We start from the raw sequence: 18136 nt of genomic DNA, 5'->3' as shown, positions 1-18136 counted from the left end.
GCTCTATGTCAATATTTCTGTTGTAGCAAGGTTGATATTTTGAGTGTCTAAAATAAACTAACGCCCATTAGCAACTCCCTTAAGGGTCATACAGATTACAATTAATACTTTTAGATTCAGTCAATAAGTTTTTACTGAGCACCTATTAGGTACTAAATGCTGTCTCAGGTATTTTGGAAGAGAGAGATGGTCAGACATAGATCCTGCCCTCAACTTTAGAGTAGAGAAGTTGAGATATGCATATCAATTCCTACCACAGAGAAAGAAAAACATACTAGGCTGGGCCTGGTGTTTCATGCCTGTAATCCCTGCACTTTGGGAGGCCGAGGCAGGAGGATCACCTGAGCTCAGGAGTTTAATACCAGCCTGGCAGCATGGTGAGACCTTGTCTCTAAGAAAACAAATAAAACTTAAAAAAAAAAAAACAGAGAAAAATTACTATGAAAGAAGCAGAAATAACACAAGTTCAGAAGTGGGAGAAGGTTATATCCAGCTGAGAAACAGGGAGGCTTCCCAAAGGAAGAAATGTTTTAGCTGAATTTTGAAGGACAGGAAGAATCTAGAAATTGGGTGCAGGAATTACTAAGCCACGTAAACAATGGGAAAATAAAGGCTTTAAGAAAGGGAGAGAGCATGGACTCAGGATGAGCTAAGCTATACCCAACTATCCTATCCTATCCCACCATCCCATCCCATCGCATCCCATCTCATCTCATCTCTTCTTATCATCTTATGTCGTGATCTCACTGCAACCTCCACCTCCCGGGTTCAAGCAATTCTCCTGCCTCAGCCTCCCAAGTAGCTGGGATTACAGGCACCCACCACCACATCCGGCTAATTTTTTTGTATTTTTAGTAGAGATGTAGTTTCCCCATGTTGGCCAGGCTGATCTCGAACTCCTGACCTCAGATGATCCACCCACCTCGGCCTCTCAAAGTGCTGAGATTATAGGTGTGAGCCATGGTACCTAGCCCCAGCTCAAATTTTAAACATACACAGTACATGGTGCCCTTCATTGCCTTTTCTGGTCCTCATATAGTTCTATGAATGTATAAAATTCACTCCCTTGATTTTGGAAGGCCCAATTTTGTGACACTTGCCATATCTTGTGTCTCCTGAAGGATGGGAATGATTTTAAGGAGCCCTACCAAGAGATGAAGTTTTTTATACCTCAGCTAATCATGATCAAACTTGAAGTCAATGAACCCATTATCATCTTCAATCCATCTTTCGACGACTGCTGGAAATTAATATGTGACTCTTTCCTGGAAATTATTAAGCACTCTAATGGGATCCCCAAGGTATAGTAGTCATTTAATCATTCATTTGCATGATTTATTCACTTAGTGAATAAAATGTATTGAAAGAGGTTGTTTGTACAAGTCAGGTAGCTGTGGTATACAGTTAAGGGATTTCACTTTGGGGATATATCCTGAATATACCCCCTTGACTCCAGAGAGATGATTTAGACCATAAAGAAATATTCATGCAGCCCAGAATTGTGCTTCTAACAAGGGCATTAAGAGCTACTTTGTGAGAGAGTAGAGTTTCCTCCATGATGTCAACTTCAATGAATCAGATAGGTCCCAAGCCATATCCCTGGGTTAATAATCCGTCATGAATCAACTGCCATTAACTTGTCAAAAATTTTTAAAGTTACGTTTTGAAGTTTCACTTGTCTGTGTGCTTGTTTGTTGGTTGGTTTGTTACGTTTTAGCCACTGTAGGCTTCTAGAGGGAATAACCTTTCCCTTCCTGGCTGAAGCCCATTCCAGTTTGCTTTCCGGAGGAGAGTTACTAAATTCTAGACACTTACTAGCAAACTTTTATTACTAGATAGGATCATACACATGGATGTAACTCCTTTTAGCTCCATCTTTTTCTAATTCCCTCTGATTGGTTGGTATGGCCAAAGGGCCATTGTCCAGTTCCATATAGGGAAGGGATCTGTGGGGTCTCACTGGCTAGTTCCCTCAGCCTCCTACCTTCTCATTTTCTTCATATATTACCTGTGCTTCACATGGGCCTTGCTCATGTGAGATGAATGCCCAGGAGTTCAAGGTTGTAGTACAAAGAGGCCCAAGCACTTTTCTCTTTGCAACCTGGTACTTACAGAGTTCTAAGTGCTCCATTAAAACTGGTGTGTGGGAGGAGAAGGAACAGTGAGCAGCCCTCCTACAACCAGTATCCCTAGGAAGGAAATGGAAGAGAAGACCCTGTAATTTGGATGGCTATATATGGGGCTTGCGGACAGCCTGTAATCCCAGCCCTTTGGGAGGCCAAGGCTAGTGGATCACAAGCTCAGGAGTTTGAGACCAGCCTGACCAACATGGTGAAACCCCTTCTCTACCAAAAGTACAAATATTAGCCAGGTATGGTGGCACACGACTGTAATCCCAGATACTCAGGAGGCTGAGGCAGGAGAATCGCGTGGGCCCAGGAAGGGGAGGTTGCAGTGAGCTGAGATCATACCACCGCACTCTAGCCTGGGTGACAGAGCGAAACTCCATCTCAAAAAAAAAATAGTACTGCTAGTTGACTAAGAAAAATCTTTAAGAATAGCAACAGGTGGGTACTACCGTCACCCCCTACAAGTTCTGCCATATTTATGGTTAAAAAAGAATTTTAAAAGTTAGTAAAGGTCAAGTGTGGTGGCTCACACCTATAATTTTAATGCTTTGGGAAGTCAAGAAGTGGGAAGATTGTTTGAGGCGAGGAGTTCAATATCAGCCTGGGCAATATAGCAAGACCTTGTCTCTACAAAATTAGATTTGCTGGGTGTGGTGACACATATCCGTAGTCTCAGCTACTCTGGAGGCTGAGGCAGGAGGATTGCTTGAGCCCAGGAGTTCAAGGTTGCAGGGAGCTATGATTGCATCATTGCACTCCAGCCTGGGCAAAAGAGTGAGATCCTGTCTCAAATTAAACAAAAACAAAAAAATGTTGGTAGGAAAAAGCCAACAAGAGACTTTTGAAAATAGAGTAAATAGCAGTATTCAAGACACAAAAAGAAACCAGGAAAGCATATTTGTGAGAAAGAATTATCAAAAGGGCTGGGCCCAGTGGCTCATGCCTGTAGTCCCAGCACTTTGAGAGGCTGAGGTGGGCAGATTACCTGAGGGCGGGAGTTCTAGACCAGCCTGTCTCCACTAAAAATACAAAAAATTAGCCGGGCATGGTGGTGGTCACCCGTAATCCCAGCTACTCAGGAGGCTGAGGCAGGAGAATCACTTGAACCCAGGAGGCAAAGGTTGCAGTGAGCCGAGATCATGCCATTGCACTCCAGCCTGGGCAACAAGAGCGAAACTTCATCTCAAAAAAAAAAAAAAAAAAAAAAAAAAAAAAAAATAAAAAAAATTAAAGGAAATCAAAGTAAATATTAGAATTATTAATTTCAGCAACATAACTGAGGAAAACAAGGATGCTCTAATGCTGACTGTAATGAAAAGAGGTGAATGAGAAATTAAATGAAGCCAGATTAAATAGAAAAGGGTTTTATAAAACAAAAACTATGATAAGTAGAATTTATTTTATTTATTTATTTATTTATTTTTTGAGACCGAGTCTCTATCTGTCACCCAGGCTGGAGTGCAATGGCATGATCTTGGTTCACTGCAATGTCCACCTCCTGGGTTCAAGCGATTATCCTGCCTCAGCCTCCCAAGTAGTTGGGATTACAGGCACCCACCACCTTGCCTGGCTAATTTTTGTATTCTTAGTAGACATGGGGTTTTGCCATGTTGGCCAGGCTGGTCTCAAACTCCTAAGCTCAGTTGATCCACCTGCCTCAGCTTCCCAAAGTGCTGGGATTACCGGTGTGAGCCACCATGCCCGGCCTCAATAAGAAAAATTTAAATCAGCATTTGTAACCATGTTAGTGCATTATTTTCATAATCAAGAAATATATATATAACATATATTTGATATATCAATATTAATATAATACATTATATATTATATATTATTAATATTATAATATATTATATATATATAATATATTATTAATATTATAATATTATATATTACTGTGGAAGAGCTGCTAGGGCCAGTTTCTCTCCTGATGGGAGAATTCTCTCACTCAAAGTGCCAGGGAATGGCAAAGTTGGAGAAGTGTGCAGACGTGAGCATTGAGTGTGATGACAAACCCAAGGAGTCTGGGACCAGAGAGCAAGGGAGACAAGCAGAAAGTAACAATTAATTACCTGTAAAGAATGCAATTGTTCGTTTTTATTTTATTTTTATTTTTTTGTTTATTTTGAGACAGGCTGGAGTGTCACCCAGGCTGGAGTACAGTGGCATAATCTCGGCTCACTGCAGCCTCCACGTCCCAGGCTCAAGCCATCCTCCCATCTCAGCCTCCCAAGTAGCTGGGATAACAGTTGCACACCACCATACCTGGCTAATTTTTGTATTTTTTGTAAAGTCAGGGTTCTGCCATATTGCCCAGGCTGGTCTTGAACTCGTGAGCTCAAGTGATCCACCCACCTCGCCCTCCCAAAGAGTGGGAATTATAGGTGTGAGCCACTGTACCTGGCCAAATGCAATTGTTCTTGACTCCATTTCACAGACTGCTCTACAGAGCATGAGAGAATCAACCACATTGAAAGGGCAGCAAGAGGTATTTCATCCTCTTGAGTTTGAAGACTTACTCCCATGAGACAAGCCATCATCCTGCCCACTTGCGATCTGTCACATGGCCTGGGGACACCAATTGTGCTGCCCTAAACCACTTCATTCACTCACTAACCAATACCAGTCCCTCCATCTTGTTGCCTTCAGCAGCTGTCTGTAGTATGGCTGCAGCAAAGAAGTTGCTTCTCAAAACCTTTGGATTGGCCAAAGAAGACAACGATCATTTGCACTTGCTTTTCCCTCTTTCTAAATTGATGCGTTTCCATCAAAGGCATATAACCCATGTAACTCACTGAAGCACTCTAAAGACCTTTTTTGAGACCAGTCACTAAAAGCTTTCTTAGCAGAGAGGACAGTGGAAGGCAATGGGTCCCAGGCAGGAACTTTGCAGCCTGCATGAGTCATGCAAGTGAGAATATACTCAGAGACACACACATGCCTTGAGGGAATCAGAGTGCCTAGATGTGGAGACTCATGCCTGTAATCCCAATATTTTTGGAGGCTGAGACAAGAGCCAGAATTCAAATTCAATTACCGAACCATCTCCATTATCTGAACGTTATGAAGCCAAACCAGCAGTTCAAGACCACCTGGGCAACATAGAGAGAGCCCCTGTCTCTACAAAAAAATAAAATAAAAATAAGAAAATTAGTCATGGTGGCATACACCTGTAGCTCCAGCTACTCAGGAGGCTGAGGCTGGAGAATTGCTTGAGCTGAGGAGTTTAGGGCTATAATGAACTATGATAATGCCACTGCACTCCAGCCTGGGTGACAGAGTGAGACCGTCTCCTTAAAAAAAAGAAAGAAATTAGAGAATGCGAATTCTCTCAGAAGATAGTTTCAGTGCTGCATGATCATAAAGCCATAGCTTTTTGTTTTCCATGAGCTGAGAGGAGAATCTAGTACATCTCTCCTTTTTCATAGATCAGAAAATGGAGATTCAGAGAAATAGTTTAGGCCAGATGTGGCCTGTAATCCCAGCACTTTGTGAGGCCAAGATGGGTGGATTGCTTAAGGTTTGAGACAATCCTGACCAACTTGGCGAAACCCTGTCTCTACTGAAACTATAAAACTTAGCTGGATGTGGTGCCCACCTGTAATCCCAGCTACTCGGGAGGCTGAGGCAGGAGAATCGCTTGAGCCCGGGAGGTAGAGGTTGCAGTGAACTGAGATCATGCCACTGCACTCCAGCCTGGGCCACAGAATGAGACTCTGTCTCCAAACCAAATAAAAGACTAATAAAAAAGAAACCCACCAGTGAAGTAGTTTACCAAAGGTCACATTGTCGATTAGTGGCAAATTCAGAATTAGAATCCATGTCTCCAGACTTTTCATTAGAGAGGAAAACTGGGTAGTAGGGGAGCACTATGATAATATTCATGGACTCACACAGTATTTATTGAGCACTTACTAAGTTCCAAGCTTTTGCTAGACTCTGGGGATATAACAGTGAAGAAATCAAATATGATCCAAGCCTTCATGAGATTCACATTCCATTGACCCACTTGGAACATCTCATTATACTTTCATCTAATTGCAATTGTGATGAGCGTTAAGCAGGAAAAGTTCAGAAGGTGAGCTTGAAACAGGGAAACCAACATCCACTGGAGGGTGGGGTGAGGGGAGAGCAAGGGGGACTCTCAAAGGACAAGGCACTTGAAAGGTCAGAGATTTGAAAGATGAGTAATCCAGGCAAGAAGTAAAGGAGAGAGAACAGAGGTAGAGGGAACAGCAGGGTGATTCCAGCACTATCTAAGTGGGAATAGAGTAAAAATGCAGCTGGCATCCTTGGAAATGAGTTCATGACAGGAGGCTTTGCATTTTGCCACCATCTCCCTTCTTAAGTCTTGCAACATACAAAAGTGGTGTTTACTCTTTAGGTGGAATCTGTCCTGTTCCCAGAGCTGAAAGGATGTAATCTGATCCTTGGAACTGTTAACGCAGAAGAAAAACTTGTTTCTGACTTTTTGAATCAAACTTTCAAGGTATTTCAGAAAAATCAAGTTGGCCCTCGCAAGTAAGTTTAGTTATAACTTTATTAGCTACGTAGCCTTTGGGCATTGATTTGGTGTTCTTAACTCTCACCCAATAAGCTATTCCTGTTCCCACACACCTGAACACATACGTAGTAAGAATAGCCAATACTTACATAAGTATTACTATTTATCCACACTTTGTAGCTGAGGAAACTCTAACTGTCCCAGTGTTACACAGCAAATAGGATAGCCAGGATTCAAATTCAATTACAGGTCCACCTGCATTGTCTGATAGTTATGAAGCCAGATATGTTTTGGCACTTCAAAATTTCTGGGTTATATAAATATAGCATAATGCATACATCATATATTATCTCGCAGTTTCTGTGAGGTCTGGGGCAACATATTGATATTTTTGCAGGGAAACCTATAAATATTCACATAAATAGTCTCATATCCATTTAGGCCAACTTTTGCTACCAAATAAAGTTTGAAGCAACTTTCTGTTTTCAGGGCTTTTTGGATTAGGGGATTGAGAATCAGTTATCTGAACCCACAGGCCATGCCCTTTAATCATCACACTGTAGAACATCTCATAGTTGTACACGTGAGCAGTCACTATGTACAGTCCATTAATGCACTGCTAATAAAGACATACCTGAGACAGTAATTAACAAAGGAAAGAGGCTTAATTGACTCACAGTTCTGCAGGGCTGGGGAAGCCTCAGGAAACCTACACTCGTGGCATAAGGGGAAGCAAACACATCCTTCTTCTCATGGCAGAAGGAAGGGGAAGTGCTGAACAAAAGAGGGAGGGAAAAGCCCCTTGTATACCATCAGATCTCGTGAGAACTCACTATCATGAGAATAGCACGAGGGTAACTGCCCCTGTGATTAAATTACCCCCCACTGGGTCCTTCCCACATCACGTGGGGATTATGGGAACTATAATTCAAGATGAGATTTGGGTGGGGACACAGTCAAACCATATCACACTAGGGTGATCTTGTAAGTAGCTTCCAAAATGAGACACTTTAAGAGTGAAAAGAGTATTATTAACCGTTGCCATGGGACAACAGGTGTAAACCTGGACTGTCCCAGGCAAACCAAGAGATATGGTCACACTAACCCAGAGTTTTTAGACTGCAGCTCTATTGACAGTTTTGACTGGAAAATTCTATTGTTGGGGCTGTCTTGTGCATGGTGGGCTATTTAGCAGAATCCCTGTAGAAATTATGCATGCCAGCAGGAATCCCCTGGTGGTGACAACCAAGAATGTCTTCAGGCATGGCCAAATGTCCCCTGGGAAGCAAAGTCCCCACCGGTTGAGAAAAACTGCTAACCTAGTCAAAAAATCATGGCCTTATATTTGGAAGCCCTGGCCTCATGAATTTGATTTGGGAACTTATTTTTGAAACCTCTGTATTCCCTATTCATGAAATCTTAGACACACATTTATTTTGTTTTATTATTTTTTGAGACGGTGTCTCTCTCTGTCACCCAGGCTGGAGTGCAGTGGTGTGATCTCAGCTCACTGCAACCTCCACCTCCTGGGTTCAGACAATTCTCCTGCCTCAGCCTGTAGTTGGGACTACAGGCATGCGCCACCAGGTCCGGCTAATTTTTGTATTTTTAATAGAAACAGGGCTTCACCATGTTAGCCAGGCTGGTCTTGAGCTCCTGACCTCGGGTAATCCACCCGCCTTGGCCTCCCAAAGTGCTGGGATTACAGGTGTGAGCCACTGCACCTGGCCCCAGTTTTGTCTTCCTGGATTGACAGTTCCGCAGACTTCTCATTGCATCTCAGTTTCAGTGTCTCAAGTGTTGGCCAACTCTCAGAAGCATGTACTGAGTCCCACAGAGTTATTTCTGCTTAGTCGTTGTCATTTTTATTTTAATTCAAATTTATTTTAAACCAGATCATCCCAAACACATCCTCCAATTTTGGGGAAACCTGTCCAGCCATTTTTGTATCATTTGATAACAGACAGAGAAAAATGTGATTTTATTTAATAGATTTTAGGTCAATTAGTCCCAGATTGTCATCTTAAGATATAGGCATAGAATTTTGGAGCTGGAAGAAGGGATAGGGATCTCAGGTATCCCCTTTGTCTGTGGTTTTGCTTTCTGCAGTTACACCTACCTGAGGTTAACTAAGGTTGGAAAAGATTAAGATATTTTGAGAGAAATAGACCACATTCATATAACTTTTATTTTTATAGCGTATTGTTATGTGTTCTATTTTATTATCAGTTATTGTTAATCTTTTGCTGTGCCTAATTTAGAAATTAAACTTAATCATAAATACATATGGATGTATAGGAAAAAACAGTATACAAAGATTTCAGTACTATCTGCCGTTTCAGGCATTCACTGGTGGTCTTGGAATATATCCCCAAGGGTAAGGAGGGACTACCATAATATTTTGTTGCATATTCACTGTATGTCAGGCATAGCATTAATTCATTTGTATATACTTTATTACAGTTAAGCATTACAATAATCCTACGAGATGTTAATTATCATTTCCACTTAAAATTAAAGACACTGGGCCCGGCATGGTGGCTCATGCGTGTAATCCTAGCACTTTGGGAGGCCAAGGCGGGCAAATGCATTGAGGCCAGGAATTTGAGGCCAGCCTGGCCAACATGGCAAAATTCTCCCTTTACTAAAAATACAAAAATTAGCCAGGTATGGTGGCACACACCTGTAATCCCAGCTACTTGAGAGGCTGAAACACGAGAATCACTTGAACCTGGGAGGAGGAGATTGATTGCAGTGAGCTGAGATCACGCCACTACACTCCAGCCTGGAGGACAGTGAGACTCTGTCTCAAAAAAATAATAAAACAAAATAAAAGGCACCTGCGATGGTTAATACTGAGAGTCAACTTGATTGGATTGAGGGATACAAAGTATTAATCCTGGGTGTATTTGTGTAGGTGTTGCCAGAGAGAAAATAAGGACGAAGAAAAGCAGAAACCCTGATAAACCCATCAGATTTCATGAGACTTATTCACTAGGGACAAGGCAAGTCCCTTCTGCCTTTGAGCCTGTAAAATCAAACGCAAGCTAGTTACTTCCTAGATACAATGTGGGTACAGGTATTGGGTAAATACAGCCATTCCAAATGGGAGAAATTGGCCAAAACAGAGGGGCTGCAGGGCCCATGCAAGACTGAAATCCAGTGGGGCAGTCAATCTTTAAACCTCCAAAATAATCTCCTTTGACTCCAGGTCTCACATCCAGGTTATATTGATGCAAGAGGTGGGTTCCCATGGTCTTGGGTGGCATGGGAAGGTGTGCTTGGTTTTGAAATGTGAGGGCATGAGATATGGAGGAGCCAGGGGCAGAATGATATGATGTGGCTATGTCCCCACCAAATCCCAACTTGAATTGTATCTCCCAGAATTCCCAGGTGTTGTGGGGAAGACCCAGGGGGAAGTAATTGAATCATGGGGACAGTTTTGTCCCATGCTATCCTCGTGATAGTGAATAAGTCTCGCGAGATCTGATGGGTTTATCCGGAGTTTCCACTTCAGCTTCTTCCTCATTTTCTCTTGCCACCACTATGTAAGAAGTGCCTTTTGCCTCTGGCCATGATTCTGAGGCCTCCCCAGCCATATGGAACTGTAAGTCCAATTAAACCTCTTTTTCTTCCCAGTCTTGGGTATGTCTTTATCAGCACTGTGAAAACAGACTAATACAACACCGATCCTTGAAAAAGTGAAATATCTTGTCTAAGTTCACAGCACTAGGAAGTGGTAAAATTGAAATTCAGAGCCAAAATTCTGAGTTATCTGTTTAATGGAACTTTTGACACGTGATAGTTCTCTTTCCTAGTTTGGGCTAGATTTTTTAGAATGCTACCATGTCTTCATTTGCCACTCTGACTCATCTGATTTGGTGACTTGTATTCATGTGTTTGATTTCATCCTCTTCAATATGGAAGATACTTAAATGTCTACAAAAAGTATGATGACTTGCTGGATAACACAGCAGAGCAAAACATCACGGCGTTCCTGAAAGAAAATCATGACATTGATGATTTTGTGACGGTAGGAAATGTCACTTGAAATTTCATGCCTTGGCAACATGTGCTGCAGACAATCCAATGAGCACTTAATGTCTCTTTAGTGCATAGACCATGCTCAGCATTGGACTACGGTTGGGTGAGGGTGAGGCTGGGGGCAAATGGGAGAGGCTCAAAGGCAAATCAAGCTACTAAATATGCTCCTTTCTACAGAGGATCAATGCCATAAAGATACGGAGAAATGAAATTGCATCCATGCACATCACTGTGCCTTTAGCCATGTTCTGCCTTGATGCTATGACCTTAAACTACGATCTCTGTGAGCGAGCTCAAAATCTTAAAGACCATCTGATTCAATACCAAGTGGATATAAACCGAGACATGAATACCAGGTATCATAATTCTGTGCAGACAAATAGCAATGGTATTTGGCATCACCTGGAGATGGAAAAGTGACCAGAACTTGCACCTTTCAGCAATGAACAGATTATTTTCTAGTTCAAGTTTTTTCTGCCCCTAGGTAAGGGTAGCGAGGAATTCAGTTTCAGGCTAGGAGGTGAACAGTCAAGAGAAAACACCATGGGGGTTGGAGGAGGTGGATGGAGGGCATTTGTTAGCTATTTTTCTCTGATCCTGAAGCTTTTGCCTTCTTGCAGGCAGATTCAGGAGAATGCAGAGTGCTTCCTGGGATTGTCTATCTGAGGTCATGGGCCCTTCTCACTGTCCATCTAGCACATATTCTGAAACACAAAGTGCTTACAGGCACATTTTTCTTAGAATCACTCCTGGGCAGAATTCTGCTGTGTAGGTATGGGAATTCTATTGTTCTATCTTTTCCTTTTTCGAAAAGGGGGTTTCACTCTTGTCTGGAATGCAATGTCCTGATCATAGTTCACTGTAGCCTCGACCTCCTGAGCTGAAGCAATCCTCTTGTCTCAGCCTCCTGAGTAGCTAGGACTATAGGTATCCGCCATCGTGCCTGGCTAATTTTTTTAATTGTTTCAGAGACAAGGTCTCGCTATGTTGTCATTGCAGTGGCTATTCACAGGTATAATCACAGTGCACTGTAGATTCAAATTCCTGTACTCAAGAGATCCTCCTGTCTCTATTTCCATATCTTTTTTTTTTTTTTGAGACAGGGTTTTGTTCTGTCCCCCAGGCTGGAGTGCAGTGGCATGATCATAGCTCATTGCAGCCTCGACCTCCTGGGCTCAAGTGAGCCTCTTGCCTCAGCCTCCTAAGTCTCTTGGGACTATAGTCGTGAGCCACCATGTTTGGTTCTATTGTTCAGCCTTAAACTCTATATTATGCCCTTATTTTACTGATAACTATGTGTTAGAAAAGATGTTTTTGGTGGCAATGGATAGATGCTCAAACAGACTGGCTAGTGGTCATTATTATTAAATCATTTTATTTTATTTTACATTTATTTATTTATTTATTTTGAGGTAGGATCTTGCTCTGTGGTCTAGGCTGGAGTGCAGTGGCTCAGTCATAACTCACTGCAGCCTTGAACTCCTGAGCTCAAGTGATCCTCCTGCCTCAACTTGCATCTCTGCCTTTTTTTTTTTTTTTTTTTTGAGACAGTCTCACTCTGATGCACACGCTGGAGTGCAGTAGGTTAAAAGGGAATTTGGGGTTCACGTGTTGAAAAATTTAGAGTTTCTAGCTTCAGGCCCTCAACGCTGCAATAAAGATGCAATTCCCCTCTCTCTGCTTGGCTTTCTCCACATTGGCTCCATTCTCTAATAGGTTCTTTCCAGTTTATGGGCTTCCGCAGCTCCAGGCTTACATCCTCCCAGGTTCCTATAGAGAAGAGGCAAAAGTTTCTTTTTCTAACATCCTTGGAAAAGTCCTGGCCCATGTGAAGTTGGCCTGAATTGGGTCATTGGTACAACATTGAAGTAAGCACTGTGGCCAAGAGGATGGCTTAGATCTGGCTGGTGTTCCCATCCCTGGGGTGGGTGTCAACCCTACCTAAACCACATGAACTGAAAGGGGTGAGGGTTCCCAAGAAGACATAGGTGTTGTTATAGAAAGAGATAATGGATGCTCGGCTGAGATGGCAACTGCCTGCTACTGTGTCTCTATTTGAAGGTTAGAAAGTGGTTATTACATGTTTAAAGTGATTATTCCATGTTTAAAGTCCTCTCTTCCTCAAAGCACTTTAAACTATAGACCAAAATAATTTAGTGGCCAGGTGCTGTGGCTCACGTCTGTAGTCCCAACATGAGATTGGATTTACTTTGTGAGGCAGAGGCAGGAAGACTGCTTGAGCCTAGGAGTTTGAGACCAGCCTGGGCAACATAGGAAGACGCCATCTCTACAAAAATTAAAATTAAAAAATTAGCCAGGCACAGTGGCATGTGCTTGTGGTCCCAACTACTCAGGAGGCTGAGGTGGGAGGATCACTTGAGCCTCAGAAGTTGAGGCTGCAATGAGCCATGTTCATACCACTGCACTCCAGCCTGTGCATCAGAGTGAGACTCTGTCCAAAACAAAACAAAACAAAACAGTACAAAACAAAACAAAAAACAAAAAGAGAGAGAGAGAGATGCAAGTTGAGGCAGGAGTATCACTTGAGCTCAGGAGTTCAAGGCTGCAGTGAGTTATGATTGAGCCACTGCACTCCAGCCTGGGCCACAGAGCAAGACTCTACCTCAAAATAAATAAATAAATAAATGTAAAATAAAACAAAATGATTTAGTAATAATGACCACTGTTAATATTACATACTATATTATTCACATATGAATAATTTTAGCATTTTATGGTACTTTAAGTTTTACAAAATATGTATCCGAAAATCATCAGCAAGTTAATAATAATACTTTAAAAGGTTGTTCATTATTTTCTCCATTGTGTTGATGAAGACACTGAGACTCTGACAGATTAGGCAGTGGTGTATCTGGGGATTAACCCAGTTCATTTTGACCTCAAAGTCCATGTACAATCAGCCTTCTCACTCATTGATGAAGAGGTCAGATTCCTAGTTGGAACCAGAATATCTGTTTTTGAATCCAGATATTTACGAGCTATGTGATGCCGGCCTCACCTCTTGGATCTTTAGTTTCTTTGCTTATAGGATATGGGTTTGGGACCAGAACAGCAAAAGATTTTCAGCCTTCCTACTACTAGGACACTTTTTAAAAAATTGAGACAGAGTCTCACTCTGTTACCCAGACTGGAGTGCAGTGGCATGATCAAAGCTTGCTGCAGCCTCAACTTGCTGGGCTCAAGCCATCCTCCTGCCCCTAGCTGAGACTGCAGATACACACCACTATGCCTGGCTAATTTTTTGCATTTTTGTAGTGATGGAGTTTCACCATGTTGCCCAGGCTGGTCTCAGACTCCTGGGCTCAAGCGATCCTCCCACTTCAGCCTCCCAAACTGCTGGGATTAGAGGCATGAGCCACCACATCTGGCCTACTTGGAGACTTTCTTTGGAAAGTTTGAGCCATGGATTTTTTTTTTCCTTAAGTATTCATCCATTTGTTCCTGTCAAATCAAAGCAACATGGTGCCTTAGTTGATTGGTGCATCCATCCTTATTGAAATAAATGTATAATGTCCTTAGGTCTTTTTCATATAAGTGAAAATAAGAGCCCCATTATGAACCAGGGATATCCATGAATGCAGAAACCCCAGGTTGGCGGCTGAACCCCAGGTTGGTGGCTGGCTTCTGAAGTTTCTGACTGCTTTAAAAATAACATCAACATGTCATGATCAAGTAATAATAACAGAACTATGATATGATTGCTAACATTTGTTGAGGGCCACTCTGTGTTAGGAGTGGATTATTTGCAGATAATTTGTTTCTAATTGTAGTTAAGATGCTGAAGACCATCAGTCATTTGCTTTTGCATAAATTAGCATATTCAAATTATCTGTACAATAACATCATTGTTCAGTCTTATGTTTGAAAAGTGGGCAGTTGGACCTGGTGGCCCCAATAATGGAACATAACATTTTCTCTGCCACTGGGGATCACCTGCAGCCCATGAGGAGAAACTTACTGATGTACAGGTGTTGATCGACTTAGGACCTATGCAACTTATGACCATTCAACTTTACGACCACAATCGCTAGCCACGACTGCTCCGCGCCTGGCAGCGCAAACATTGCTCAGCTGGGCGTACGACAGTGTGGACCAGCTTCCGGCAGCACTACCATCTCCGCGTGCACCATTTCAACTGTACATATAGCCTACTCAACTTACGACCAAATTGTGTTACAACCGGTCTGTCGGTCCCAATTGTGGTCGTAAGTCAAGCACTAGCTGTACTGTTAAAAGCAATGATTAAGGCCAGGCACGATGACTCATGCCTGTAATCCCAGCACTTTGGGAGGCCAAAACGGGCAGATCTCCTGAAGTCAGGAGTTTGAGACCGACATGGCCAACATGGTAAAACCTGGTCTTTACTAAAAATACAAAAATTAGCTGGGTGTGGTGACAGGTGCCTGTAAATCCAGCTACGTGGGAGGCTGATGCAGGAGAATCACTTGAACCTGGGAGGCGGAGGTTGTAGTGAACCGAGATATCACACCACTACAATCCAGCCTGGGTGACAGAGAGAGACTCTGTCTCAAAAAAAAAAAATTAAAAATTAATTTAATGCTCTATTTCAATATAAAATGTGAGGGATTGCTGTTGTTGTTGGTGGTGGTGATATTTTGGTCTAAATGTAGGTTCTATGTATGAGAGGTAGTATGGTATATCTGTTAAAGAGTATGAACTAGGCTGGGCGTAGTGGCTCATGCCTGTAATCCCAGCACTTCAGGAGGCTGAGGTGGGTGGATCACAAGGTCAGGAACTTAAGACCAGCCTGACCAACATGGTGAAACCTTGTCTCTACTAAAAATACAAAAATCAGCTGGGTGTGGTGGCGCATGCCTATAATCCCAGCTACTCAGGAGGCTGAGGCAGAATAATCACTTGAACCTGAGAAGTGAAGGTTGCAGTGAGCTGAGATCGCACCACTGTACTCCATCTTGGGTGACAGAGAAAGACTTTGTCTCAAAAAAAAAAAAAAAATGGACTATGAGCTTTGGAGTCAATTAACCCAGGTTCAGATCTTGGCTCTGACACCTACATACCATGTTGCTTTCAATAATGTTACTCAGAGTCACAGTCACTTTCTTCCATTATAAAGTGTAGATAATAGTAGTATCTACCTCTTAGAATTGTTGTGAGGCTTAAATGAGCTAATATATGTAAATGATTAGGATGGGACATGGCACTTCATAATGGCTTATTACATAACAGGTATTACTATCATTACAACTGTTATTCTTCCTGGAGTTTAGTGTGCATGTGAATGTTATCCATCAAGGATTTGCAGGTAGGGAAAAAAAAAAATCAAAAACCATTGTTTTTGTTTCCAAGTAGGAATGATATCTTTTTAGCATGGAGTCTTAAAAGAAAGTCATTTTAGATGGTGATGATGATGACGACAATGGCTGTTTCTTTTCTATAGCATTTGTAATCAGTACAGCCACATTGCAGACAAAGTCAGTGAGGTTCCTGCCAACACTACGGAGCTGGTATTTCTCATTGAATTCTTAAAGAAATCCAGTGATGTCACTGTGTTCAAACTCAGGCGGCAACTTAGAGACGCAAGTGAACGGTTGGAGTTTCTGATGGATTATGCAGACTTGCCGAGTAAGTCCAAAGCCGCATGTGTACATCAAAATGCATACCTAGCTGTATATTTTATATTTGTATATATACCATTTAAAATAGTCTATATGTATTTATATATTTAGGGGGTAAAGTGTTGAGAAAAAGGATAGTTATATGAATTCTGCCACTAAATATCAGGAAAGCTGTCTTTTAAGTGCCCCCATACGTTAGAGGCACTAATTTTATACTCATATCCACGGTAATTTGAATCACACAAAAGGAATCTTGTTAGATGCAAAGGAGACATAGCTAGGTACTTGCCCTCCAGTTCTTAGATGCCTGTCTTGGCATCTGTGTCTGGGGTTCTGGAAAAGTCACTTCCAAATGCAGAATCATTTTTTTAAATGAGTAGATTTCACTTGCCTGTAATCTTTTTTTTTTTTTTTTTGAGACGGAGTTTCGCTCTTGTTACCCAGGCTGGAGTGCAATGGCGCGATCTCGGCTCACCACAACCTCCGCCTCCTGGGTTCAGGCAATTCTCCTGCCTCAGCCTCCTGAGTAGCTGGGATTACAGGCACGTGCCACCATGCCCAGCTAATTTTTTGTATTTTTAGTAGAGACGGGGTTTCACCATGTTGACCAGGATGGTCTCGATCTCTTGACCTCGTGATCCACCCGCCTCGGCCTCCCAAAGTGCTGGGATTACAGGCGTGAGCCACCACGTCTGGCTATAATCTTTTTTTTTTGTTTTTTTCAGACAGGGTCTCGCTCTGTCAGTCAGGCTCGAGTGCAGTGGCACCACCTTGGCTCGCTGCAACCTCTGCCTTTTGGGTTCCATTGATTCTTGTGCCTCAGCCTCCCGAGTTGCTGGAATTACAGGCATATGCCACCATGCCCAGCTAATTTTTGTACTTTTAGGAGAGACGGGGTTTCTCCATGTTGGCCAGGCTGGTCTTGAATTCCTGACCTCAAATGATCCACCTGCCTCAACATCCCAAAATGCTGGGATTACAGGCGTGAGCCACCACACCCAGCCACCCATCTGTAATCTCCATTAATCCTACCTTTGAAGAGGCTGGGACAATTTCCTTCACGCTCCTGCATATTGTGAAAGGAAATAAATAGTCAGGGCTCCTTGAAAGCTTGGTGGGCCAAGTTAGCATTTTGAAGTAAGAAGCACATTCTGTCCAGGCACAGTGGCTCACACCTGTAATCCCAGCACTTTGGGAGGCTGAGGCGGGTGGATCAGAAGGTCAGGAGTTTGAAACCAACATGGCCAACATGGTGAAACCCCATCTCTACTAAAAATACAAAAATTAGCCGGGCATGGTGGTGTGTACCTGTAATCCCAGCTGCTTAGGAGGCTGAGGCAGGAGAATCACTTGAATCCAGGAGGTGGAGGTTGCAGTGAGCTGAGATTGTGCCATTGCACTCCAGCCTGGACAACAGAGCAAGACTCCATCTCAAAAAAAAAAAAAAAAAAAAAAAAAAAGATTCTGAAGGAAAAGTTGATAACCTCTCAACAAGCCATTTTCTATCTGAAAATACTTGTGAATTACCTGGTATTCAAAATGTGTGGATGTCAGGGGGAAGTTGATGGGAGGGAGACATGGGGACTGGGAGTGAAAAGTGATTCCTTAACCATCCACCTGCATGTTCATGAGCTGTGTGCCCTTGACCCCTGGACACACCACAGACTCTCACTGTGGGCTCTGCCTCCCAAAATTTACAAAGGAAACCTGGAGTGGGTATTTTAATTGACCAGAGTCACAAAATGGGTAGGGCATCTGGCTTTGATACCATGACTGTCATTTAACCAAAAGGGAAACTGAGATGCAGATGAGGACAATAGTTTGAATTGTGGAACCAGAGC

General features: G+C 42.5%; 1 protein-coding gene across 4 annotated transcripts in view; it reads left to right on the top strand.

Annotated features, from left to right (window-relative positions):
• Positions 1-18136, top strand: part of DNAH3 (dynein axonemal heavy chain 3) — a 202834-nt gene that overhangs the window by 35935 nt on the left and 148763 nt on the right. For all 4 annotated transcript variants that reach the window (XM_032242887.1, XM_032242886.1, XM_032242888.1 and 1 more), the window contains 5 exons: positions 1122-1301; positions 6514-6650; positions 10561-10666; positions 10855-11033; positions 16118-16302. In XM_032242887.1, coding sequence (XP_032098778.1) covers positions 1122-1301; positions 6514-6650; positions 10561-10666; positions 10855-11033; positions 16118-16302 — 787 coding nt within the window. The remainder of the gene's footprint in view (positions 1-1121; positions 1302-6513; positions 6651-10560; positions 10667-10854; positions 11034-16117; positions 16303-18136) is intronic.

This window comes from Sapajus apella, unplaced genomic scaffold, assembly GCF_009761245.1.
Source record: "Sapajus apella isolate SASKATOON/1434 unplaced genomic scaffold, GSC_monkey_1.0 scaffold51, whole genome shotgun sequence".
NCBI classification, from domain to species: domain Eukaryota; kingdom Metazoa; phylum Chordata; class Mammalia; order Primates; family Cebidae; genus Sapajus; species Sapajus apella.
This window is presented reverse-complemented; position numbering and strand designations above follow the sequence as displayed.